The sequence below is a fragment of the Periplaneta americana genome, chromosome 3 (assembly GCF_040183065.1).
Source record: "Periplaneta americana isolate PAMFEO1 chromosome 3, P.americana_PAMFEO1_priV1, whole genome shotgun sequence".
Classification (NCBI taxonomy): Eukaryota; Metazoa; Arthropoda; class Insecta; order Blattodea; family Blattidae; genus Periplaneta; species Periplaneta americana.
In genome coordinates, this window is record NC_091119.1 from 116087275 (window position 1) to 116113784 (window position 26510).

At 35.7% G+C, this 26510-nt stretch overlaps 1 protein-coding gene across 4 annotated transcripts in view; it reads right to left on the minus strand.

Annotated features, from left to right (window-relative positions):
- The window catches only part of LOC138696405 (fatty acid synthase-like), a 260583-nt gene that overhangs the window by 70490 nt on the left and 163583 nt on the right, over positions 1-26510 (minus strand). For all 4 annotated transcript variants that reach the window (XM_069821328.1, XM_069821325.1, XM_069821327.1 and 1 more), the window contains exons 21-24: positions 25138-25328; positions 15223-15462; positions 8893-9013; positions 75-251 (exon numbers count right to left, since the gene is read on the minus strand). In XM_069821328.1, the coding sequence (XP_069677429.1) occupies positions 75-251; positions 8893-9013; positions 15223-15462; positions 25138-25328 (729 nt within the window). The remainder of the gene's footprint in view (positions 1-74; positions 252-8892; positions 9014-15222; positions 15463-25137; positions 25329-26510) is intronic.

The following is a 26510-nucleotide window of genomic DNA, read 5'->3' on the forward strand; positions in this document are numbered from 1 at the left end:
TCTGTAATGTTAGTTGAATGCTCACTAAAAAAATTGAAACTGACAACCCAATAACTGGATATGACTTCACTCACCGTTCCGTACACCACAGGAACAGTGGCTGCATCTTCAAGAGTCCAGTGTACAGGAACGTCCCACAGAAAGTCCTTATCTGCAACCACCATGGAGGCCAAGGCACCAGAATTTATAATACCCATTACACGTTGTCCTCTTCGATCTCGTCCGGAGAACTCTAAACCTAGAAAACAGTCCTGCCAAAATAATGCCACTATAAGTCAGGGTCGTATTAGCCATGGATCAAATTAAAGTTTTGAGAGGACATTAAATTTATATACATTACTTCCTATGCTTATGCACATAAGTGTGAAGAAATTGCACATAAATGGTTCCTTTTTTCACAAGTAAGAATGATTCTGCATAACGATTTTACTAGCATTATTCGAAAAAAGTACGTCACCTTTGTTTTAAAATAGTTATTTATGCGACGATCATATAATGATAGCTGTTGAGACACGAGTCAGTTTGGAACGAGCGGAGCGAGCAACTGCATGAATGTCTTAATAGTCATTATATGGCACTTACATACAACTGTTTTTCTACGACCTGTAGTAAGGCTAAACAAAAATTAATTAATCCATTAAGAATTAACGTTAAAGTTTAGATATATACTTCTTTATATTGACAATATGGAAGTATGAATATGGTTTTAGATAGTGGGAAACAAAACCATGACGTTTGAGACAGTGGGAAACAAAAGAATGCAAGTGATTCTTATTTGGAGTTCCTTACTTACTTACTGGCTTTTAAGGAACCCGGAGGTTCATTGCCGCCTCACATAAGCCCGCCATTGGTCCCTATCCTGAGCAAAATTAATCCATTCTCTATCATCAAATCCCACCTCCCTTAAATCCATTTTAATATTATCCTCCCATCTACGTCTCGGCCTCCCTAAAGGTCTTTTTCCCTCCGGCCTCCCAACTAACACTCTATATGCATTTCTGGATTCGCCCATACCTGCTACAGTACATGCCCTGCCCATCTCAAACGTCTGGATTTAATGTTCCTGATTATGTCAGGTGAAGAATACAATGCGTGCAGTTCTGTGTTGTGTAACTTTCTCCATTCTCCTGTAACTTCATCCCTCTTAGCCCCAAATATTTTCCTAAGCACCTTATTCTCAAACACCCTTAATCTATGTTCCTCTCTCAGAGTGAGAGTCCAAGTTTCACAACCATACAGAACAACCGGTAATATAACTGTTTTATAAATTCTAACTTTCAGATTTTTCGACAGCAGACTGGATGATAAAAGTTTCTTAACCGAATAATACCAGGCATTTCCCATATTTATTCTGTGTTTAATTTCCTCCCGAGTATCATTTATATTTGTTACTGTTGCTCCCAGATATTTGAACTTCTCCACCTCTTCAAAAGATAAATCTCCAATTTTTATATTTCCATTTCGTACAATATTCTGGTCACGAGACATAATCATATACTTCGTCTTTTCGGGATTTACTTCCAAACCTATCTCTTTACTTGCTTCCAGTAAAATTCCCGTGTTTTCCCTAATCGTTTGTGTATTTTCTCCTAACATATTCACGTCATCCGCATAGACAAGCAGCTGATGTAACCCGTTCAATTCCAAACCCTGTCTGTTATCCTGGACTTTCCTAATGGCATACTCTAGAGCAAAGTTAAAAAGTAAAGGTGATAGTGCATCTCCCTGCTTTAGCCCACAGCGAATTGGAAACGCATCTGACAGAAACTGACCTATTCGAACTCTGCTGTACGTTTCACTGAGACACATTTTAATTAATCAAACTAGTTTCTTGGGAATACCAAATTCAATAAGAATATCATATAAAACTCCTCTCTTAACCGAGTCATATGCCTTTTTGAAATCTATGAATAACTGATGTACTGTACCCTTATACTCCCATTTTTTCTCCATTATCAGTCGAATACAAAATATCTGATCAATAGTTGATCTTTACGCCTAAAACCACATTGATGATCCCCAATAATTTCATCTACGTATGGAGTTAATCTTCTCAAAAGAATATTGGACAAAATTTTGTACGACGTCAACAAAAGTGATATTCCTCGAAAGTTACTACAGTTAGTCTTGTCCCCCTTCTTAAAGATAGGTACGATAATGGACTCCTTCCATTGTTCCGGTACAATTTCCTTTTCCCAAATAGCAAGTACAAGCTCATAAATTTCGTTAGATAATGCGCTTTCACCCTCTTGTATTAATTCTGCTGGAATTTGATCGATACTTGGAGACTTATAATTTTTCAGATTTTCTATCGCAATTTCGACTTCAGAAAGTGTGGGTTCGAGTATAAATGACTCAGCAATTTGTATTTCAATTTCGTCCCGATCATTTCTATTTGGCCTATGTATATTTAGTAGTTGTCCAAAATAGTTTTTCCATCTGTTCAGGATTGAATGTGCGTCTGCAAGCAAGTCACCATTCTCATCCTTGATCATGTTTACCCTTGCCTGATATCCATTCTTGAATTATTTTATGCCCTTATATAAATCTCTAATGTTTTTATTTTTACTATTTGTTTCTACCTCATTCAATTTTTCCTTCAAGTATTCTCTCTTTTTATTCCTAAGCGTACGATTTGCTTCCCGTCTTATATTGAAATAATTATCCCTATTCACCTCAACTGGATCCTGTAAGAATTTCAATTTTGCCTGTTTCCTTCTTTCTACTACCATGCAACAATCTTCATCAAACCCGGTTTCTTTTTCTTAGTTTCATAATAACCTATGCTCTGTTCAGCTGCAATTTTGATATTATCTCGGATATTTTCCCACATGCTATTCACATCTAACTCTTCCTCAACATCGTCGGAACTTGCTAATACGGCAAACCTATTTGAAATTTCGACCTGATAATGTTGCTTAGTTTCCTCGTCCTTTAATTTCGGAATATTGAATCTTCTAATATTAACTTGTTGCTCTACTCGCTTGGCTACTGATAGTCTTTCTCTTAGTTCTCCAATTACCAAATAATGGTCAGAATTACAGTCTGCCCCCCCCCCTGAAGGTTCGAATGTCTACTATACTAGTATGTCTTCTTTTATCTATCAAGATTTGATCTATCTGGTTATGTGTCAATCCATCTGGAGAAGTCCAAGTATATTTATGTATATCCTTATGGGGGAATGTTGTACTTTTGACAATTAAATTTTTTGATGTGGCAAAGTTGACTAACCTAACTCCATTGTCATTACTAGATATGTGTAGGCTCTCTTTTCCAATAGTCGGTTTAAAAATATCCTCCCGTCCTACTTTAGCATTGAAATCCCCAATAAAATTTTCATGTGATATCTAGGTAACTGATCAAAAGTCTGTTCCAATTCCTCATAGAAGCTATCCTTTATATGGTCGTCTTTCTCTTCTGTAGGGGCATGAGCATTTATAACTACGATATCGCACCATCTACCCTTAAGTACTAAATACGATAACCTATCACTGATAAATTCGACCTTTTTTACTGCTGATTTTATTATTTTATGAATAAAGAATCCTGTTCCTAATTGGTGATTTTCGTTTCCTTCCCCATAATACAACAAATAATCTCCTATTTGTGTTATGCCATTCCCATCTAACCTAACCTCCTGTACTCCCACAAAGTCTATTCTATATCTAGCTAGTTCTTTTGCTACTAATGTTACCCTCCTGTTCTATATAGACTTGTAACATTCCAAGTACTATTTGGAGTTCCTAAGGTACGAAAATAAATAAATGAAATCAAAGTTTCTTTTTGTAAGTTTTAACGTTAACTGATAGATAAAAAATATTGAATAATATCTGATTCAAGCAATTTTGATGAAATGGAAATAATGGAGGAAGCTGTAAAAGAAGGAATACTCTATTATTAATTGGGTTTACTACACTTTTGCAGTTTGATTAAAGCGTTTAACATCTCGGAATCAATTATATTTATTGAATTAAGAAATCTGTAACTTATCGAAATGATAACTTGTATCGAAATGAATATCATTTCGATACAGATGATCATTGCGTAATAACTTCATTTCAGTATGGTCTTAGAAAAATTCTTATTCTTATTCGTATTTTAACTTTCAATTGCATACAGTGCTGTAAAATTACAGCAGTACGTATATTCTATAAATCTCTGTAGTTAATGAATTTCCAAATTGTGTATTCTGTAAGTTATGTAAGACAGAAGTAAATTAAATCAAGATTCTTATCAGAATTGACAGAAAACCAAAAATCAGCATTTATGAAAATAACTACCTACTTCTCTATGTATGATTCCCTACTTTCATTTTATATTTAAATCATAAAGTCACAAATCAAAGCATATAACTTAAGAGAAAACAGTTCCGGCAATAGGAAATTCGTCAACGTGAATGGTTATCATTTTAAAAGATTATGTGTATTAAAGCCATCACAAAGATCGAATTCTAACAAAAACTGTATTAAATACAGAAATATAGTGTTTGTACACTTGAAATACATAGATTAGGTCCTATTTTATTAGAATTTTTCAAAACACTACTATAATAAGCATTTGAAAATCAAGGTACTTTCCAGAACTTAATTTTTCCATAATTCATGCTGCGCCCTTACTTTATTCTTCTACATCAACCATGTCACTTCAAAACTCAAAATTTCCTCTTCGGGCACCTTGAAACTTAACCATTCTCTTCCCATAACTGGATTTTTCCATACACTATGAGACTATGAACTTACAATGTTAAGAGTAAATTTATATTATACGTAGGGGATATTTTCTACTAATATGTACACGATTCTATCCATTGTTGCTGCAAAATTTAAAATTTTCACAGTAGGCGACTGCACCGAAATTTAATCAAAACAAAATAGACCCTAAAATGTTTTCATTAAATTATACAAAGAGACTTTTTATTTCATGTCAGCTTAATCAAAATATCACAATTATCACAATATTAAGTTTATGAGACTATTAAGTTCATTTTTAAAATCATGGAAATAATAAGTTCCCCCTTCCCCCAAAATTTACCAGACATTGAAGAATAAACTTTTAGAAATCATGTCCTCATGTACAACCAAATTTGTGTAAAAGAAAATGGTAAATTAAGTTTTGGAAATCATGGACTCATTTACGTAATTTTAATTTTGCAAAAATCACTCACAATTATACCGTCAAGTAACTACAGTATTTTCCAACCGTAACAGGTGACAAATATATAACATGTAGAAACAAAGATTGATACAGCCTGTTGTTCATATTACAATTACGTAATCAACGAAAGCACAGTAGGCCTACATGTACTAAGAATCTTCGTCTACCATAACAATATAAACAAAGATGTGTTAGCAAGTCACACGTCGGTACTTTTGCGCATCGTGTTCACATAAAAGCAAAAAGCAGCGTGCACTGTGCAGCACACTATTTTTTTTTTTTTTGGAACAACAGGAGTTGAGACAAACTGATCAAGAAGAGAAAAAGGAATTGGCTGGGTCACTGCCAAGAAGACACTGCCTACTGAAGAAACCATTAGAAGAAATGGTGAACGAAAAAAGTTCGGGGCAAAAGACGATATCATATGGTAGATAACATTATTGGTCATATGTGGACAATAAAAAGCAAGCATTCTTATGGGGAGTAGATAAAAAAAAGTTTTTTTTCTTCCACCATGTTAATAATGCCAAAACAAGCGTTTATACAAATTATGGCCACTCTAACGCAATTACGAGGGCCGTCTAGAAAGTAAGCTTCCCTGGGGTCGTTTACAGAAAGAAAACACAATTTCATGGAAACATTTACTGGAACAGATACAGCAATTGTTGGGCTATTTTTCAACATATACTCCACCGGAATTGAGGCAATTGTCATACCGTGGAATCAACAGAGAGGTGAAGACGGCCGTCACACATTGGTTCCGATCCCAGGCGGCAGACTTCTACGACACCTGTAGGGATAAAAAGTTGATCCCACTATATGACAAATATCTCAATTCCAGCGGGGAATATATTTAATAATACGTAGCTCAACAATCATAATTGTTGTATCTGTTCCAATAAAATATTTCCATGAAATCGAGTTTTCTTTATGTAAAGGGTCCCAGAGAATCTTACTTTCTAGACGGCCTTCGTAATTGCGTTCGAGTGGCCAAAATTTGTGTAAGCACTTGTTTTGACATTATTAACATGGTGGAAAAAAAATAACTTTATTATCTGCCCCAAGAGAATGTTTGCTTTTAAGAGAATGGTGGAAAATAGGAAAATGCTGGACTTGCAGTGAAAGACCTGCCCTTGGGCAAAAAACTATGAATGAATGCAGTGGCGGCGTCATCATTTTTGTTGGCGGGGCCAGATATTGCACAATTTTTTGCTGTATACGGTAATTAATGCACCAAAAATTTTTATTTAATTTTAGTTACTTGTGTCTGCTTAAAAATTAGTTCAGCACAATACAACTAAAACTACCTAATGAAATTTCAACATTAAATTCACCAATTTGCAGCATTATTTATAAAGAAGATGTGCTCGTCTGCACAGATCGCAGTAGGTCATTGCTTTTAGGTGAAGTGGAGAAGAATGTTGTGAACCCAGTAATATTTATAAAAAAAAAAACAACTTCACTGATTTAATGCGTTTTGAGCATGTACTTTTTATAACTAAATTAAATTGGTTGGCGTAACAGTGAACAAATTTCACATGAAGAAATGAATCCTACAGATTCAAAATCTCCTATATCCACTTTCACAAATTAAAGGATTTTGACAGTAACTAGTGGCAAATAGAGGAAATTTTCAACCTATTAGTGACTTTTAACAAACCTTTCGCTTTAAATTCAGTGGCTTTTTGAATTCAAACTATATAAATCATTAGGATTCATTCTTTGCAAGCAATATGTGAGCATAACTCAATTATGAACAAAATAGTATTTAGAGGGTTTTGAATCTAGAGGATTCCAATATTTTCTGCATCAAAGTCTAGACCCCACCCTGGTTTCCACTCATTATTGCAGCACCATCATATTATGCTTTAGCTATGAGTTTATTTTCTAAATTGAAAGGTTGTAGACTTTGTTTTAAAAGACAATTATTAGCCGTGCGATGTTTACTTCTTTGAAAGAAGCAATTCATTTTGTATAGTGTGTGAAGTATATTTAAAAACATCAGTGCTGTTTAAGTATTCATCACACACATTATCAAGACTGGCAAGTAAAGATAACAAGTCTAACAAATTTCCCCGATTTGCAAATCCCTGATTTTCGTTATGACCCCTCAGAGATAATTCGTGAGTTCCGCAAAATACTATAAAATCAATTACTCTCCCTAGTATATGCCTTTTTTATTACCTCTTCGTTGTGTTTCTGGATTGAAATTTTAACCGCTGAATGATTCTGTGCTGCGATATTTACTATCCCAAATAGTTTAAACTTCCAAGCATTTTCTAAATGTAATGCACTTTCTTCATGTTTTTTGATGCACTCAAATGTTTTAGATCTTTGCAACCTGTCGACGTCCACAGCCCCTCGCCAACAAACAACAGACAATAGAAACAAAACAAACTTTGTTTTTCGTCACTTACAGTTAGCCAGGAATTCTTTGTAAACCACGAGTTGCAGAAAGTTCTCCTTTTCATACCATCCGCCTGTGTAAAACTGAAGTCAATAGGTTGATGTGTGCCTAGTCGTTTAACTTCAAGTTTATCTTCTAATTTTAACGAAGAAAACAATGTTTTTAATAGGTAATCCTTTTTATTCACGTTTTCATACTTCGCTTGCTTGCACTGTTAAAAGTTCACACGGGCACTTCTAGAATTTACCCACTGCTCTGTGGCACTGCGACTCACAGAACAACGAATAACTGTGACTGGCTTCCGTCCTGCAGGCGGGCCAGGCTCGTCGGGCCCTATAGCCTACTCGTAACGGCAACTTTGTAACACTTCGTGAATCTCCGTCGTAGCGAACATTGCATACGTCGCACCATGGCAGTTGAGCGCTAAAGTGATTCAAGTTGTGGGGTCCTTTGATGCGGGCCCAAGCTCATAATATTTAGTCTCATACAATCTTTAACGTTTTACTGACACATGTGACGAAATTTACTGAAATAATTATGAATCCAGTACACTGGCCTGAAAAAAAATTACGCATCTTAAATGCGAAAAGAAATTTTCCGGGGAACGAAATATTGGTGGGGCACGGTCCCGGTGGCTCCTAAGGACCGGCCGCCTCTGAACGAACGAATGAAGAGTTGACAGTCTATTCACATAGGTCTCCAAGCGTTGGATCAAAGAATAAGCAACGTGAAGTTGTTCTGATTTTATTATTAATAATACTAAACAATATGTAGAGGTAACACACAAAAATGTAATCAGAAACTAACATACGTAAAAAATACTGTAATTCTGTTTTTGGTACAGTATGAGCAAGTTTGTGCCTCGTGTATTACTAATTTGACAATCACTGTAAAGAATATGAACAGAGCACATAATTACACAAAACAATAATAAGGTGTTATTGCTCACGATAAGAATAGTTTTACAGTTGTAAATGCTGTCATATTTATTATACTTTCAACACACGAGTAATACGTTACAATTGGATAGAAAAGGTTGGAAAACGAATCAATGGCATCCGCAGTCTAAGCCATTGCGTTTCTTATTATGTAATTAATATTATCGCCTATTGTAGCAGCTGCAGAAACTTAACGATACTCGTAATTAGTTAAGCCTTCAAAACTTACATCATTTCTCGAATTATTTATTTAAATAAGTTTTCGATTTGAGGCATAATTGAAATATAATTTCTGAACAGGTGTAAGCTAGTGAAACGTAGTTTGCGATATGTATTGTTGTTTTTATTATTACTTTATTAGGTAATATTCTTAAAGCAAATAAACTTTCTCACCTCTTCTAGCCGACTTGTGCCCAGTTCTGCTATCAACTTGCCTGTCGCAAACATCACATCACGAAAATTAAGGGATGAGTAATAAATGTGTACCAATTCTTCATTCGGCTCCACAGAAACACTGAAACACCACACGGGCATATCAGAGCTGTTCCTGAATAATTTATTGTACCTTAATACATAGCATGCGATTATTATGAAATCTGCTTTCCTACAATTTGCAAACAATGGCTGTTGAAATAATGGTGGGTTTACACGTGCATGGATTTACTGGCGCCAGTTAACACGCCAGTCGTAGTTTTGCGCCAGTAAAGGTTTACACGGGTTTCTTTATTTTACCTCGCCAGTGCCATTTTCAAGTGAGGCTGCTACCTGAATGTTGCACGAGGACAGGACATGTCAAGCGAAGTTAACTTGTTCATGGCTCTTGCCTATAATACTCATAACTTTGTTGGTTGAGGAGATGATTTCTAACTTGGAATAAAGAAAAGACATAAACGAAGATTGCATATTATGGATTGTTCGGAGGGAGAATTTAGATACATCTGCGATAATTCTAAAAGAACTTTCAACAACAGATACCTACTAATGTTACAGATGATAACAGACAATTTTGATAATCTATTACATGTAATAATAATAATAATAATAATAATAATAATAATAATAATAATAATAATAATAATAATAATCCATGACGACAGCCCATGAAGGATCCAGACCACCAGCCGGCTGCTGGCCCCGCGCTCACATGCCGAAGCAAAGGTGGACGATCATCCAATCATAATGAAGGTATCGTGTGGTTAGAACGACAGGTGGACGATCATCCAATCATAATGGAGGTATCGTGTGGTTAGAACGACAGTCCCCCACCCGTTACAGCTGGCTTTCGCAACCGGATTTCGCTATCTATCGTAACTCCCAAAGTGCATCACGATGCTGGGTGGGCATCGGTCCCATACACTGGACGAAATTTCATGAGAAAATTTCTTTCCTCATGAGGACCCGAACCACCATGCATTCCGTAACGCGAGTCATAAGCAGGATGTCTTAGACCACTACAATATCTAGTAATATCATTATTTTAAAAACTTTGCTACTGACGACATAAGAGATGCTTTATTTCCAAAATATAAATCAGAAATTACATTGGTATATTTAGCACCTGGAAATTATTTTGTTTCATTATAAAATTTTCGTTGTTACGCGGTATGTATACATATATCTGGTGGAAGGGCTTTAACACAACCAGAATAAATAGATTTATTATTATTATTATTATTATTATTATTATTATTATTATTATTATTTGTATCCTGTTCCAAAGTGTAAGTTATAATAATGTTCTAGCCAGAAGTTCAGATGTCATCTACATTGCACTAAGTAGAACAAACGGACAGCTTAAAATACTTGGTGTACTACGGGTAGTAACATGAGCTGCTGCCAAGAAGTCAAAAGGCAAAGGAATGTTTTGACAGAAAATTGAGTATCTTCTCCTGACCTCGGAAAAAGAACTAGAGAAGACACTAGTGAAGTTCCCTGTGTGGAGTGCGACATTGTATGGTGCAGAAACATTGAAGTTACGTCGAAATGAAGAGAAACCGCTGGAAACATTTGAAATGTGTATATGAAGAAGAATGGAGCGTGTGACGAAAGAATAATCCTGAAACTGATGAGGAAGAGAAAAAGAATTTGGCTTTGTCACTGGTAAAGAAAAAACTGCATACTGAAAGATGCACTGGAAGGAATGGTGAACGGGATAAGAGTTCGGGACAGAAGAAGATATCACGTGATAGACATCATTAAGATGTATGGAACATATGCGAAGACTAAAAGGAAGGCTGAAAATAGGAAAGACTGGAGATTGCTGGGTTTGCAATGAAAGACCTACCCTTAGATAGAAAACTATGAATAAATGAATGAGTATAGTATTTTATAGATAAATAGCACACACACGTCAAAATCTAATTTTTCAGTAGATGGCACTTAGCCCCTTTTAAATTTCCAGTCTTAAATTGTATATAAATTAAGATTGTAATGTTTTTATACAAAGTTCTCAAAATTTCTGAAGACAGTCTTTCTCTTATTTGCACCACTTGGTACAAAATCCTATCAGCAACTGGAAACCATGTTACTTTAGCTTTGTTGATGTCATCTGAACCACCGTCAGATTTCATGCTTCTTGTTACTTTCCTTACCTCCAGAGTGTGGGCATCTCGTATGAATTTTATTTTTGCTTTCACCTTGGCAATTTCTAATCCATCAATTTTCCTTGTCCTTGCCATATTTTCGTAAGCCTTTATTCTGGCATCTCTATTTCTTTTTTATAAAGATTACAGTTTAGATCCCACAAACATTGGTGTTTTTCATATACGTAAAGAAACTATGTGACTATCTCAGAATTCCACTTAGGTACTCATTCTTATAAATCAAATTTATAAAACTTGATGCAAAGACATCAGCGGACTATGTACTGTACAATACTTGCGTGCCGATGAGAAACTTCATGTTTACACGTGCAACAGAAATGTCCGCTTGCGCATGCGTCGCCACAGGTGCATTGAAAAGTTAGAATGCCACTAACTTTTCGAAACATTGCATGCAATGTTTAAACTTGTACGCCAGTAAAGGTTTACACATGAAGGTTGTTTTTACTTGCGCGCCAATAGCTATTGGCGCCAGTGAAACCATGCACGTGTAAACCCTCCATAACTGTTAGGATAATGAGAAATGTTTTGCGAAGCATTATATGTAAACTGTAATAGCTTAGGTCACGAAATCTATATCACATCACACGAGACATAAGAATTTTTTCAGTCATATTTTCAGCAGGCATAGATAGCATAGTAAATAGGTTTGTTCCAGTAAGCAATTTAGAACGCGTTCCGAATTAATACCGAATTTCTTTCGACGCATGCGCCAGTTGTGTACTGTGTCACAACTAGTTCGAGATTTTACTTTGTTGGAATGTTTCTTGAACTGTTCTTTCACGGCCTTCGGAGTTTTTTTTTTCTCTTTTTCTTCTTCTTCTTCTTTTCTTCTTCTTCTTCTTCTTCTTCTTCTTCTTCTTCTTCTTCTTCTTTTTAGTTGGTTATTTAACTACGAGATTATTTAGCGTCGATGAGATTGGTGATAGCGAGATGGTATTTGGCGAGATGATGCCGAGGATTCTCCATAGATTACCTGGCATTCATCTTACGGTTGGATGCTGTTGAAGTAATGTTTACTGTGACGCCACAACAATAATAGGTTTAAAAAACTTGACATACCGGTATTTTAACATACTATTTTTACTTAGATTTAAATGAAGAAAAATAAAAAGTTTTTTAAGTTTTCGAACATAAGGTATGTATAAAAAATAAGTGCAAATATTTTGACGAGTAGTCGATAAAATTAATACGAAACGAAAATAATTTCTCTCCGCAATTATTTCCCTACTCTAACGATTTTTCCAGTAATTAACAGAACACCAAATTACAGAAGATCTTCAGAAGATAAAGAGTGTCCATCGCTGTAGAGTAATAGTTAGCACGTCTGGTCATGAAACTAGCGGGCCCGGGTTCAAATCCTGGTTGGGACAAGTTATATGGTTTGGGATTTTTCCGGGATTTTCCCTCACCGATTGAAGCAGAATTGCTGGGTAACTTTCGGCGTTGGACCTCGGATTCTTTCGTCATCATTAATTCACATATCATCATTCATACAATAGCCTGGGTTCAGTTCACGGTGCGGTGTGCTGTACTTGTACAGTACAAGAACGCGGCCGATAGGCTACCCACTCATTCACAGAATAAGAGTGGTAAGCACAATAAGCCTCAGACTGCAATTAAAGCCTTCGGGTCCCTCCTCCGTACAAGGGGGTAAAACTACCAATAATTAATTTTTAAAATGAATAGACGTCATTTAAGCATTTGCAAGATAAGGCTGCTCCTTGAAAGGAGCAGTGCTCTTTATCTTATTTTTAATTGGTTATTATACGATGCTTTATCAACTGCTATGGTTATCTAGCGCAGCCATTTTCAACCGGTGTGCCGCGAGAAAATGAATACAGTAAAGATTGTCGTAGTAAATGGGAAGAATAAAATTGAAAACAGTAGTAAAAAGTAAGTTCACAAGAGTCCACATTCAGCGAATGCGGTACAAGTCAACATTCGGTAAACATTCCTTCCTAAAACTCTCAAAATTCCCCCTTGGTTCGGAACCATTGGCGTAGGCTAAGTGTGCCGCATGTTGAAGAACGATGTTCTAGCGTCTGACATGAAGGTGATAGTGCCAGAGTAATAAGTCCAGCGCAGCACAGGTTTTTTTTTTCTTTATCACTACACTAACTATCAATTGTTTTATATTAAATGTGAAAATGAGAGAATTGAGATTTTATGATGATTGCATATGGTGACAGAAAACGTAAACAGAAGGAAGTATGCATACTTCTTAATGAAAACACCCAAATAGACCTCATATTTATCAATCTACTGTGAGTAGAATAGAAAACAAATTCGGGGAACGTGAATATGTCAGAGGCGTAAAAAGATCTGGTTGACCAACAACTAATAAAGCTTTGGAGCTAAACGTTTTGCTAACAGTGAAAGATAATCCACGTTCTTCACTTCATGAATTACAATCTACATTTGATGTATCGAGATCAACCATCTGGAGAATGCTGCATCATTCTAAATATCATCCTTATGAAGTACAACTCTTGCAAGAGTTAATGGAAGATGACGAAGATAAAAGATTGCAATTCTGTGAGGAAATGACCAACCTCTGCGATAGAGACCACCGTTTTGTATCAAGTTTATTTTTTTTTTATGAAGTCACATTTTGTCTCAATGGAAAAGTTAGGCGTAATAGACAAAATTGTAGGTCCTGGTCAGAAACTAATCCATACTGGATGGTAGAAACACACACGCAGTTTCCCCAAGAAGTAAATGTATAGGCAGGGGGGATTCTAGGATGCAGAGTTTTGGGCCCTTACTTTGTTTATGGTACACTTAACGGGGACCGGTATTTAGAATTTTTCCGTGAAGATTTGATACCAGCTCTTGCCGTTCTTCAGCCAAATCTTCAGCATCCAGACTTACTACTAAATGATTCCATCTGGTATATCAGCAAGATGGGACTCCTCCTCATTACTCTGTTCCTGTATGGGAATATCAGAATGAGGTATTTCCTAATAGATGGAACGGAAGACGAGGACATGTAGAGTGCCCAGCTAGATGGCCGGATCTTTTCTCTCTTGATTATTTTTATGGGGTTATCTGAAATGTAAGGTATTTGCTACGAAGCCTGCTGATATGGATGAGTTTAAAAGAAGAATACGAAAGGAGTGTAGAGAAATATCACCAGCAGTAATTGAAAATGTTAAAAAAAAATTTGTGCTGCGTCTTTATCATTGCCAGGTCGTAAATGAGAAACATTTTGAAAATTTAATTGAACATTTGCTGTATTGACTCAGAGAAATTAATTTATTTGTTTTAAAGAAATTACTAACAATTTTATTCTCAATTATGAGTGCCAAATATTGAAGTTATACAATTCAGTTTGTGATAAAATTGTGTTACGAGATTCTATTGTTTGTAAATGCAACACGTTCTACAAACGTCAGATTCAATTAAAAGAATAGGATCTTCGGTTGGCATACATTTATGAAGATTCTCTTTCAGATGATATAAAGAAAAACATAGGGTGTCATTTAAAAATTCTTGTGGTGATGTCACAACTCGCAAAACAGTGATTTTAAAAATTGTTTATTTCTGTGAAAAAGTGTCTTTTAAAATATAAGGTTTAACGTGTTCGAGCGTTTTCCGAAAATATTATCTGTTTAAATGTAAAAGGTAATATACGGAACTTACGAAACAGACTTTATATTGACCAAAATCAGGAAAATTTCAGGTTTCTAGGTCGTCTAACTGTGGGTAACATGAGTGAATTTTTTGAAAGACAGTACACTTTTCCTCGTCTACGTCTAAGATATGAAACATTTTTAAGCTGTTCAGAAACTACCTTGGAGCTCCAGAAAGACTCTCGATAGCACATTTAATTCAAAGACAATGAAACTTACTGCAGCTATCTTTAGAAACTTCTCTCAGCTTTTTCACAAAATATAAACAAAAATAAGATAAAAGGAAAACTTAAGTTTTCTTACTCTTCTCATGCAACTAAAATCTCAGCAAACATACCACATAATTGCAAAGTGCAGAATCTATTAGCATAGTACAAGGACGAATGTTGTATTTATAAGATGAGAATAAATAAATAAGCAAATAAAAAATACAAACTTGTAAAAAAAATGCTATTGCATGGTGGGTGGAAAGCACATTTCAGCCTTACTTGTTAGGGTCCAGACCTCCTTGAATCCACTTCATACTGGAAAGGTCTCCTCTAATAGGAACATAAACATAGGCATGTGGAACGGATACAGTGGCTGCCACATCCAATGGAAGATGTCTGTACGATCCCCACTGCCCGTTATTGAATACATTTACTGCAAGATTCTTTTTGAGCTGCTGGCTGTACAAAGGTATATTCACATCAAACACCGGTGCTGAAGGATCCATGATGAAAACACATCTAGAACAGATTCAATCAATATATTTTAAATTACCATTCAATTCCAAATTAAATTCCTTCTTATACAGAGTGGCCCATCTAACTCTTTCACTTCCTATAGCGAGTGAAATATTTGAGATATATACAAACTGACAATTACAAGTTAAATTACATCGAAGGGGACATCTGACACACGTAATGTATTTTTTTGTACATGAAATACTTTTCAAGATATTAGAGTCAACTTTCTTTTTTTAAAAGGGAACAAACTATGTTTTGTATTGCAAATGTTGCGTTAGCTCTGTCTAATAACAAATGGCTACTGTACTGACTGTTTGAATGTCACCGGTAAGAGTAAATATAACCAACATCTGACCAAGGATCGAAAGAGGGAGGACAATTCTCGTTAGAGTTGTGTGTAAATTAAATCACAAACACAATCTACTATACACTTTAATTTATTTTTTATTTTAGTAGGTTATTTTACGACGCTTTATCAACATCTAAGGTCATTTAGCGTCTGAATGAGATGAAGGTGATAATGGCGGTGAAATGGGTCCGGGGTCCAACACCGAAAGTTACCCAGCATTTGCTCATATTGGGTTGAGGGAAAACCCTGGAAAAAACCTCAACCAGGTAACTTGCCCCGACCGGGAATCGAATCCGGGCCACCTGGTTTCGCGGCCAGACGCGCTGACCGTTACTCCACAGGTGTGGACTATACACTTTAATACTATGGAAAAGTTGCACATGGTGAAGCGAGACATAAAAGTATTGACGCATAACTCTAACCAGAATTCTCCTTCCTCTGTTCGACCCTTGGTCAGACATTATATATGTTTACTCTTATCGTGACATTCAAACAGTCAGTAAAGTATTAGACAGAGCTAACGCAACATTTTCAATACAAAACATAGTTGGTCCCCATTTAAAAAAAGAAAGTTGACTCTAATACCTTGAAAAGTATTTCATATACGAAAAATACATTACGTGTATCAGATGTCCCCTTCGATGTAATTTAACTTGTAATTGTTGGTGTGTGTATATCTGAAATACTTCATACGCTATCGGAGGTGAAAGAGTTAAGTGGGTCACTCTGTATACGATTCTACGGTTCTAATAATATTATATTATCACTGCAAATTTATTAGCAAAGGAACAAAGCTACGAATAAATCAAATTTTCCACAATGTTTGAATTGCAGATAAATTAACACTACTAGTATGTAATGGTAAGTCTGATTTTGTATTTTAATTGGATGAGAATATTTTAGTCTGTTTCTCATGAGCATGGTAAGATCCGAAATATCTCCCATTTCTAAGACAGAGTCAATGGTATAGAACTTTCATTGCATGCTGAAGTGAGCAGTTAAGTGCCTACGTCCTAAGCTGTATTTACTTTAGGTCTATGTTAATGAGTCGCTAAATTTTATAAATGAGCATGCACAAAGATAGGTCTAAAATAAAATAATTAGTTAATTACAAATAAGCGCATAGAGTCCAGAGCCCTTGTATCTGAGAAATTCATTACGGCGTGCTGTGTATTACCACGTCCATTAAGAACTTAAGATTTGTATTATTTTTACGATAATGAAACCCTACACTTTTAATTATTTTCTATATAAGAGCGAGATAACTGAATATTGAGCTTTTCTCTCACTGCTAGCACAATATCATTCAAGGCCAGAATAAATCTTTCTTTCTAGAAACAAAGAACGCATCTTGATTGAATTTATCAGATACACTGACAGCGAGTTCACACTTTTTTTAAAGGATTTTTCAGTATTTCGGCCCTGTTTTTTCATTCAGATACAAATAAAGTACAGATATGGATACCCCTGCTGCTATCAATCTTCTCTCCAGCACATCGTCTATGGGAGTAGAAGGCCTTTCGGTTTTTTGCGTTATCATATTCACTATGAAAAATGCACAAGGGATTTAAGGGTAACTCAGCTATTGCATAAAGGTCTGTACTAGAATTGAAATAATAAAACAATACGTACTTTAATTAACACCGTAGCCAAGAGTGTACTTTACTTTTTTTTTTATTTGATATCCATGTAGGCCTATATATAACCATATTTCCATGATTGTTGTGTGGAATAAATGAAAGAATGAAATAAGAGGGAAATGGGATCGATCGCGCGCCCTTGCAAAGGAATTTGTGAGAAAGTATCTATGTGAGCTCCAAGCCTGTTGACCAATTGTCTCACCGTTCCGTTTGAAGGAACTTATGTGAATTTAGAAGGGGAAAACCCGAAGATCGATGTAAAAAACCTCGAGATATACCAATTAGGGACTGGAGCGAGACGGACGGCGTGCCATTAGAATAATCTTGTCAAGCCAAAACGTTATTTTTTTTTCTTTTGCACTTCGAACATAGATGTTTAATGTCAAAGAAAACTAAATAAAGTTCAGGATCTATCACACGACGGCGAGGGACTGCATAACAAACCCGTATTTTCTACGTATGGAACGCTTCTTCGTGATATATGTGAATATTTTCACCGAAGTTTTATGTATCTCTCAAGCTCACGAAATTTATAAATTAAAGGCAATACTGCTCACTTGTTAGGAATTACAGATTCAGAAAATTCCATGCGGCACTTGTTTTGCACACTTTTATAAGATTTATGTGGGATGTAGATCGTCGTCGTCATCATCATCATCATCATCATAATCGACATACAAATATTGGGCCTCACTGATCCGATACAGTTTCTAGCCATTTCCTTTTAGGTTTTCCAGGAAGTCGACGACCTCTTGGTGTATATGATAAGATTAATTCGGGAACTCTTCAGTGGCATTTCTTTCTCTTCTAGATATGATAGTGTAGCATAAATAATTAAATGCCCAATACTCAGAAATGAGTACTGCTAATGCAGATTTTACTTCTGATTGGTATGCTCCCTTGAAACGTCTTGTTTTAATTTGGGATTAAACTCTTCTGCCATTTTCTGAAAATTGTACACTACTCTCTGTAATTCATCTTCAGACCTCGCTATAATTACCTGGCCATCAGCGTACAGTAATATCACAGTCTAGTACATAAAGCCACAAAGCTCAATACATAGTAAATATGCATCCATAGGTAGTTACTAACCATTAGGATCGCTAATATCGCCTCATTACAGACAATGCGAAATAGTACCGGTACAGTCTATTTTTCCTAGCACCCTCACAACTCAAGCTTCATGACTGTATATCGTCGTTCCTGCAATAACTCCTATGTGACATATTTATCGATTTTCAGTTTTTTGCTCTATTAAAGAACTTAAATAGTGATAGAGCAAATAATAAAATGTCCTATATGTAATTATATTGCTTTGTTTCGAAAATGTAAGAATTCACAGCCTCCAATGTACGGCTGCGTAGGATGAATAAATGTGTTTTTTCTTCCTACTCAAAAATTGTATATTTTGCACATAGGAGTTATTGCAGGAACAACGACGATATACTAGACTATGGTAATGTATTCAAACATATATTTTCCAAGATGTTTATTCCTCCATGAGGACCTTGTCTCCATTGCTGTATGATTGCATTCTGTAGATTATAAATGAGGTTCGGATAAAGTATCAGGATAGACTGTATAGCTGTAGGGCCTTGACTTGCTTCAGTAAACACTATCCCCTTCCACTAGCTAAAACTCTACCTGTTGGGAAGAGAGCTCCCCACTCCCCAGCTAAAACATCAGTGAACTGGCTGTAGGACACGCGACAACTAATTAATCTTTGTAAACAGAACGCACGGACCAAGGATGCCTATCCTAATTAGAGTCGGGCAAACAGCCTCTTACTCCCGCTCGTCTCGTAGGCGAGACTGGCTGGCCGATAACGCCAGTTCCGAGAATCGTAATCTCGAGATTGGCTCTCTCGGGAACGAGGAATACCGGGTCCCGGCCTGTTATCGCACGGCCGACTTATCGTTACGAAATGCGTACACTGACTGCCGGCTTAATTGCCGCTCATCACTGAAATTCGTGACTCTTTCTGAAATATTAATGTTCATAAAGTAATTTAAGAAGGCACAGCAGTGTGGTATGCAATAATACAGCACATTATGATTGTCGACATTCTTACAGAAGTCACACTATTTTAATGAACTACTTATTGCCTTTCTGGAGAAGCAAAATAATGCAGCACTTTCAGTCGTTACCTAATCCTAAGCTAGTCTAAAACAATAACACGTTATGGTTGGAGCTATGATATACTTTCTCGCTATCAGCATTTCGTTGACACTGCATATTTAATCATTCGATAGTGTTTTGTATACGCTATAGTAATGGATAACACACGACTGTATTATTATATTGCGCGTTCACATCTGGATGTTTCGTTGTTATGCAACGGCATCTTCATCAGCATGGGTAATTATTGTGCTGTGTAAGGACGAAATAAAATAATTAATACTTATTTATATTATAAAGGACCAAAGACTCTGACAAAAGATATTTTTGTTTCCCAACTGATAAAATGCTGCATGTGAAATGGAAACACTTTTGCAAGAGGAAGGACAGAATTACGAAATAGAGTAGATCCTTTCACAAATTGATCATAATTACTTACAAATGCATTTTAAGGAACCCGGAGGTTCATTGCCGCTCTCACATAAGCCCCCCATCGGTCTCTAACCTGAGCAAGATTAATTCAGTCTCTACCATCATATCCATTTTTATATTATCTTCCCATCTACGTCTCTGCCTCTCCAAACGTCCTTTCCCTCCGGCCATCCAACTAACACTCTATATCCATTTCTGGATTCGCCCATACATGCTAGATGTTCTGCCCATTTCAAACCTCTGAATTTAATATTCCTAATTATGTCAGGTGTAGTACAATGCGTGCAGTTCTACGTTGTGCAACTTCCTCCATTCTCCATCCCTCTTAGCCCCAAATATCTTCCTAAGAATCTTATTCTCGAACACCCTTAACCTCTGTTCCTCAAAGTGAGAGTCCAAATTTCACCACCATACAGAACAACCGGTAATGTAACTGTTTTATAAATTCTAACTTTCAAGTTTTTTGAGAGCAGGCTGGGTGACAAAAGCTTCTCAACCCAATAATAACAGGCATTTCCCCCCATATTTATTCTGCGTTTCCTCCTGAGTGTAATTTATATTTGCTTTATCATAACAACAGAGAATAAATGAGGGTTATTATTATTATTATTATTATTATTATTATTATTATTATTATTATTATTAAATTAGTTACTTTACGACGCTTTATCAACTGCTATAGCTATCTAGCGTCTGAATGAGATGATAATGCCAGCGAAATGAGTCCAGGGTCCAGTGCCGAAAGTTACCCAGAATTTGCTCTCAATGGGTTGAGGCGAGGAACCTCAGCCAGGTAAAGGCTGGTGCACAATAAACCGGGAACGGAAACGACAACGAGAAATAATCTATACTAATAATAAATCTGTAAGCGAAATTTTTCTGGTAATTTTCGCTTTTCCAAAAATAATTGGTCCTAACATATATAATTAATTAATTATCCTGAAACCGAAAATCGCTTTTTTGAAATTTTTGTTTGTATGTCTGTCTGTCTGTCTGGATGTTTGTTACCTTTTCACGCGATAATGGCTGAACGGATTTCGATGAAAATTGGAACATAAATTAAGTTCGTTGTAACTTAGATTTTAGGCTATATGGCATTCAAAATACTTTATTTAAAAGGGGGGTTATAAGGGGGCCTGAAATAAATAAACCGAAATATCTCGCTTATTATTGATTTTTGTGAAAAATGTTACATAACAAAAATTTCTTTAAAAATGATTTCCGATAAGTTTTATTCCAGGCAAAATTTTGATAGGACTGATATTTAAGTCTGTCTGTCTGTCTGGATGTTAGTTACCTTTTCAGGCGATAATGGCTGAACGGATTTCAGTGAAAATTTGAATATAAATTAAGTTCGTTGTAACTTAGATTTTAGGCTATGTAGCATTCAAAATACTTTATTTAAAAGGGCGGTTGTAAGGGGGCCTGAATTAAATAAACCAAAATATCTCGCTTATTATTGATTTTTGTGAAAAATGTTACATAATAGAAGGTTCTTCAAAAATGATTTTCGATAAGTTTTATTTCAGGCAAAATTTTGATAGCTCTGATATTTAAGGATATAAAAGAGTTTTAAAATAACAATACATTTTCACCGCCGCCTCAGATTGTAGCGTCGTTGTTCCGTAACTGCTATGTGCAAACTATTAAATTTTTTAGTAGGAAGAAAAACAAATTTATTCGTTCTATGGCAGTAGTGCATAGAAGATCGTGAATTTTTACATTTTTACACAATCAACTCTATTAATTTGGAGTGATTTATTAAAGGATGCAATCAAGACTAATTTAGAAAAATGTTAAACGAGTTATATTTGCACCAAATGAGTGGTCTCTGGATCAAAATGATAGCATTTTAATTATTTAAATACAATTTAAATTAAGTAACATATTAAACGATTTATTCTTCTATCAAACACGAATGTTCCCTGGACCCAATGTTCTATTTTAATTATGTAATTACTTTATATTTATTTCTAATAAGTGCAGCGGAGCGCACGGGTACAGCTAGTGTTAAAATAAATGTATTTAAATGTGAACAGTCACAATTAACGAGAAGATTAACGGGAACGTGAAAGTTAATTGTGAATGCTCACATTCAAATGTATTTATTTTAACAATATTTCCGTTATCGTTGTCGTTTCCGTTCTCGGTTTATTGTGAACCAGTCTTAACTTGTCCCAACCAAGATTCGAACCGGAAGCCGATCGTTTCACAGTCAGGTGTGCTAACCGTTTACTCTACAGCGATTATTATTATTATTATCATTATATCATTATTATTAGTAGTATTACCGTTATCATCATTATCGTAATCATTAGGATGATTAAGATTATGATTATCAGGATTATTATGATGGTTATTATTTATTACTGTCTTGTAAGTTATCATTAGGTACAAGTATTAGAAATCTGATTAATTCTTAATTTGTTATTCTCGTTCCTATAACATAGGATAATTATTGTAAACCATATAGGCCTATATAATTTTATATTGTAACATGGCTAGAATACGATAATGATTGTTCTGTAACAATAATTTATAACGTGCACACCAATAGAAAGTGTAGTTTTCTATAGTATAGGCTGGTTCAGAATAAACCGGGAACGGAAACGAGAACGGAAATAATGTTAAAATAAATGTACAGTATTAAATGTGAGCATTCAGAATAGTTAATTGTGAATGCTTACCTTTAAATACATTTATTTTAAAAATATTTCCGTTCTAGTTCTCGTTGCCGTTTCCGTTCTCGGTTTATTGTGAACCAGCTTTTAATATTTTCATGTTTCATATCATTGTGATACAAACAATTTTTTTATTTAGTTGCTATAAAAGATAGCCTAATTACTATAAAGTGTAAACCATCTTGGACTATATAGCCTCATTTTCAACTATCTTTATTAAAATATCAATTAATACTATCCGTCCAATAACGAGTTTTCATGCGTTGAAAGGTACCGTACAAATTTTACGGAACAAACGTTTGAGTCATGAGTCCTGCGCTAACAGGTTAACTCGCAGTTATTCGAGAACCAGTAAAAATTTTGAGTGGCCATCACTTTTAAAAGTAATTTCCATCCTTTCTCAACATTTCTCTCGCTTTGACCCCCCATCTAACGTGAAAAACAAAAAAGTTTTCAAAGGTGAAAGGTGAAGTTGCAAATGTCTATTCTGAACACATCAATCTCCATCGAAGTTAATACTTTTTTTCTCACTTTCCAAAAAATATTTTCAGTTCGATTTTTTTCCTATGTTTTCCTTAGACATTGAGCTATCAATCCAAAAAATTACAGCGCGATTGATTAAGTATTATAGGAGCTACGACATGATATATATTTAAAGAACCGGGAAATGCATAAGCCAATGCTTCCTATAGGAGCACGGCCCGAGCGATATTGCTTGCTTATCAGTACAACAGTCCCGCATAGACGTCCGAGACTGTCGGGAGTGATCTAGTATCGGTAATCTCGGGAGCAAGAGAATCTCGTGTTCTCTATCAATGAGTCATTTGGCTACGTTAGGTACTCGCGCACTGGGCGAGACTGCGGTGATTACGCAACCGAGAACGGGCGATAATATGAGGCAGTCTGCCCGACTCTAATCCTAATACAGCTATAGATCTCGCAACCACGGATTACCGACGGAAGGAATGCGAATCAAACACTGCGATAAGGAAGAGCGGGCGAGAGGAAAGGTCACGAGATAACTTGAATGATATTCGAGAGTACAGTCGGAAAAGAAATGACATCGATAGAATCAGTCTTGCGTTGTGATAGTTACATTACGACTTTAGTTCGTTCCATTGCATGTGAATGCGTGTCTTGTATCGCACGGTATTATTATTTCATTCGTAAACATATGTTGCGCGTTTAATTAGCTTCGAATTTTTCTCTTGCTACGTTCTTTATTTCCACAGCGATGTCCTCATCTGTTCATCTTCTTGGAAGAGACAGTACTTCCATCGGCTCGCACCTCTCCCCTCTCGGCATGCCTACAAACACACGTCAAAACAGACAGCAACGCCACCATTGGTTTTCGGTAATCGTTTCTTGCGCGAGCTATACTTTATCCGAACCATAATTATAAATAAAATAGGAGATAGATCATATTCTTGCCTAACCCCCCCCCCCTGTTTATTGGTATCAAAATAGATGTGGTTTTCAGTTTCGACTGCAATTTCGTTGTGGTTGTAGATATTGATGATAGGTGAAATTATTTGATCTGGTATGTCATTATGTGTCAAAATTTGGAATAATGTATTTTGTTCACCATGTCCAATGTTTTTATAAAATCAACAAAAGCTATACTGAAATTACGTTTTTTTTTTAATTAAAATTGTAATTATGAAATAAGCATCACAACACGAACACCCTTTTCAGAATCCATTCTGATATTCACTAGTTTTCCTCCGTTATAGGGTTTCTTTTTATGACAGCAGCATATATTTCATAGTCTGAATTAAGGAGACTAATTCCTCTGTAATATCACTATTCGTTTTGTCTCCATTCTTATAATAGATAGGTGTGACTAGGTAGGTTTGAACGCTAAACGCACGTTCGTTTGTGAAAAACGACATAGCGGAAACAAAACAAAGAAATGTATAAAACAAAGGAACTAACTGATGCTAAGATCATTTGAACTACATATTAAAGACAGCAACGTGTACAGTAGTGCAAACAAGTCAATAATTTAACAAAAAATTACCTGCGTATGAGTTTTACAAATTTAATTAACGTGCTGCGTCCTTACTGAACACTTCTTATATTAGTTAATAAACTATTTTATTTAAAAATCTATGAACACATACTCATCATGGCACGTCACGTCAATGGTGTCCATTTTGTCGAAATGAACTAGTGAGAAAGTTATTTATGCAAACGAGCAGAATTGGCGACATATTTTATACATCTCGATTACATACCTTTCAACACTATATCACATCGAAATATATTGTAATATTATTATTATTATTATTATTATTATTATTATTATTATGCTTTCACGTGTTAGTTAATTAGTCAACAAGATAACCTAGTAATTAACACGTGAAAGCATAGCATATATATATTTTATATTCCGAAGAGATATTTTACTCTGAAATATATCACAAAGCATTACTTTAGAGAAAACATGTCTTACGTGACACGTTCACCACCTAGTTCTTTGCAGATGCAGCTGACGAGGCCAAGAATGCCGTTGAGAGGTTCACCCTGTGCCACTAGGATGACGCGTTGTCTGGAACTGCTTTTGACAGCTGTTTGCACTCGTGGTAGCCATTCGTAGTTTCCTTCACTCACGTAGATAGTAACCATCCTCTCTGTCGTTGCAGCCTGCAAAATTAACCATCACATTTTTCTGTGATCTAAAAGTTTAGAACCCCGTCTAGATATAATGGATATCTCAACCATGTAGGACATTCTCTAGTGGATTATCATCTCCTATTATCTTCGGAAATATTTTAGAAACATTGTAAAGCGTTATAAAAATGTCGGAAAGTGAATGCACCTCAGCCAGCTAGCGAGGCCGCTGTCGAACGATGGAATTCGCGGAATCAGTTCTTCCGTCTCAGAGAGAAAACTTTGATAAGACAACACCAGATTAAGATTGGCATGTCTCTGTTGTAAGCAAGTGGATACGTCCATTATCCTGCAGTAATCGTTCGCCGCAGATCAACTAAGCTTGACCACGCAGGATGTGAGCAATAAACTATCGAATCTATGGTCAATAAGGTAATATCATTCGGGTTTTTTTCCTGTAGCCTACGGAATTTCATTAAATGAAAGTGAAATAAATTTTATTTTACTTATTCCTTTATTGTTCCGAAAAGATACGGATGAACCAATTTGCATACGTGTTAAGATGATGTTTATGGTATTTAAGACTTGGCTGTCTTGTGGAAGGATAATTTAGACACTGGCGATGGACAAACAGGAAACTCTGATTCATTTAAATACTTAGGAGTTACGGTACCCTCAATAATCAGGCCAAAAGTGAAGAGGATACAAATAATAAAATTGGTCAAAGAAAAAGGGCGATAAGACAATTAAACTCACTTCTATGGAATGGCAAGATAACAAGGAAAACTAACTATAACTTACAGATTATTGTAAATTATAGTAATTCTAAACTGGTAAAGTTAACATTACTTACATTAAGAGTTGCTGTCAGATAATGGAATGTTACCTTCTAAATCTGTGTCAAGATCACTCTGCTCTGTAGAGTTTGCATCACCAATATCCATCGCAAGTCTGTCCACCACTGACAAGGGAACGCTCGACACTGGAAGGTTGTACACTGAAAGGTCGCATTTATAACAAATTTTCTAAGTTTTTTTTTTTTTTTCGAAATCGACCTATGAGGCAGTTAAATAGTATTTGGAATATTAGTAGTACGTAGTTTGGTAGTTCGGAAGCCCTGATGCTGTCGCTCGGAAGAAGGCAGGCTCTATGTAGTTACCTGTGTGAGGCACTGACTGGCAAGTACGCCGCTGAGTACGCAGTCTGACATCGAAC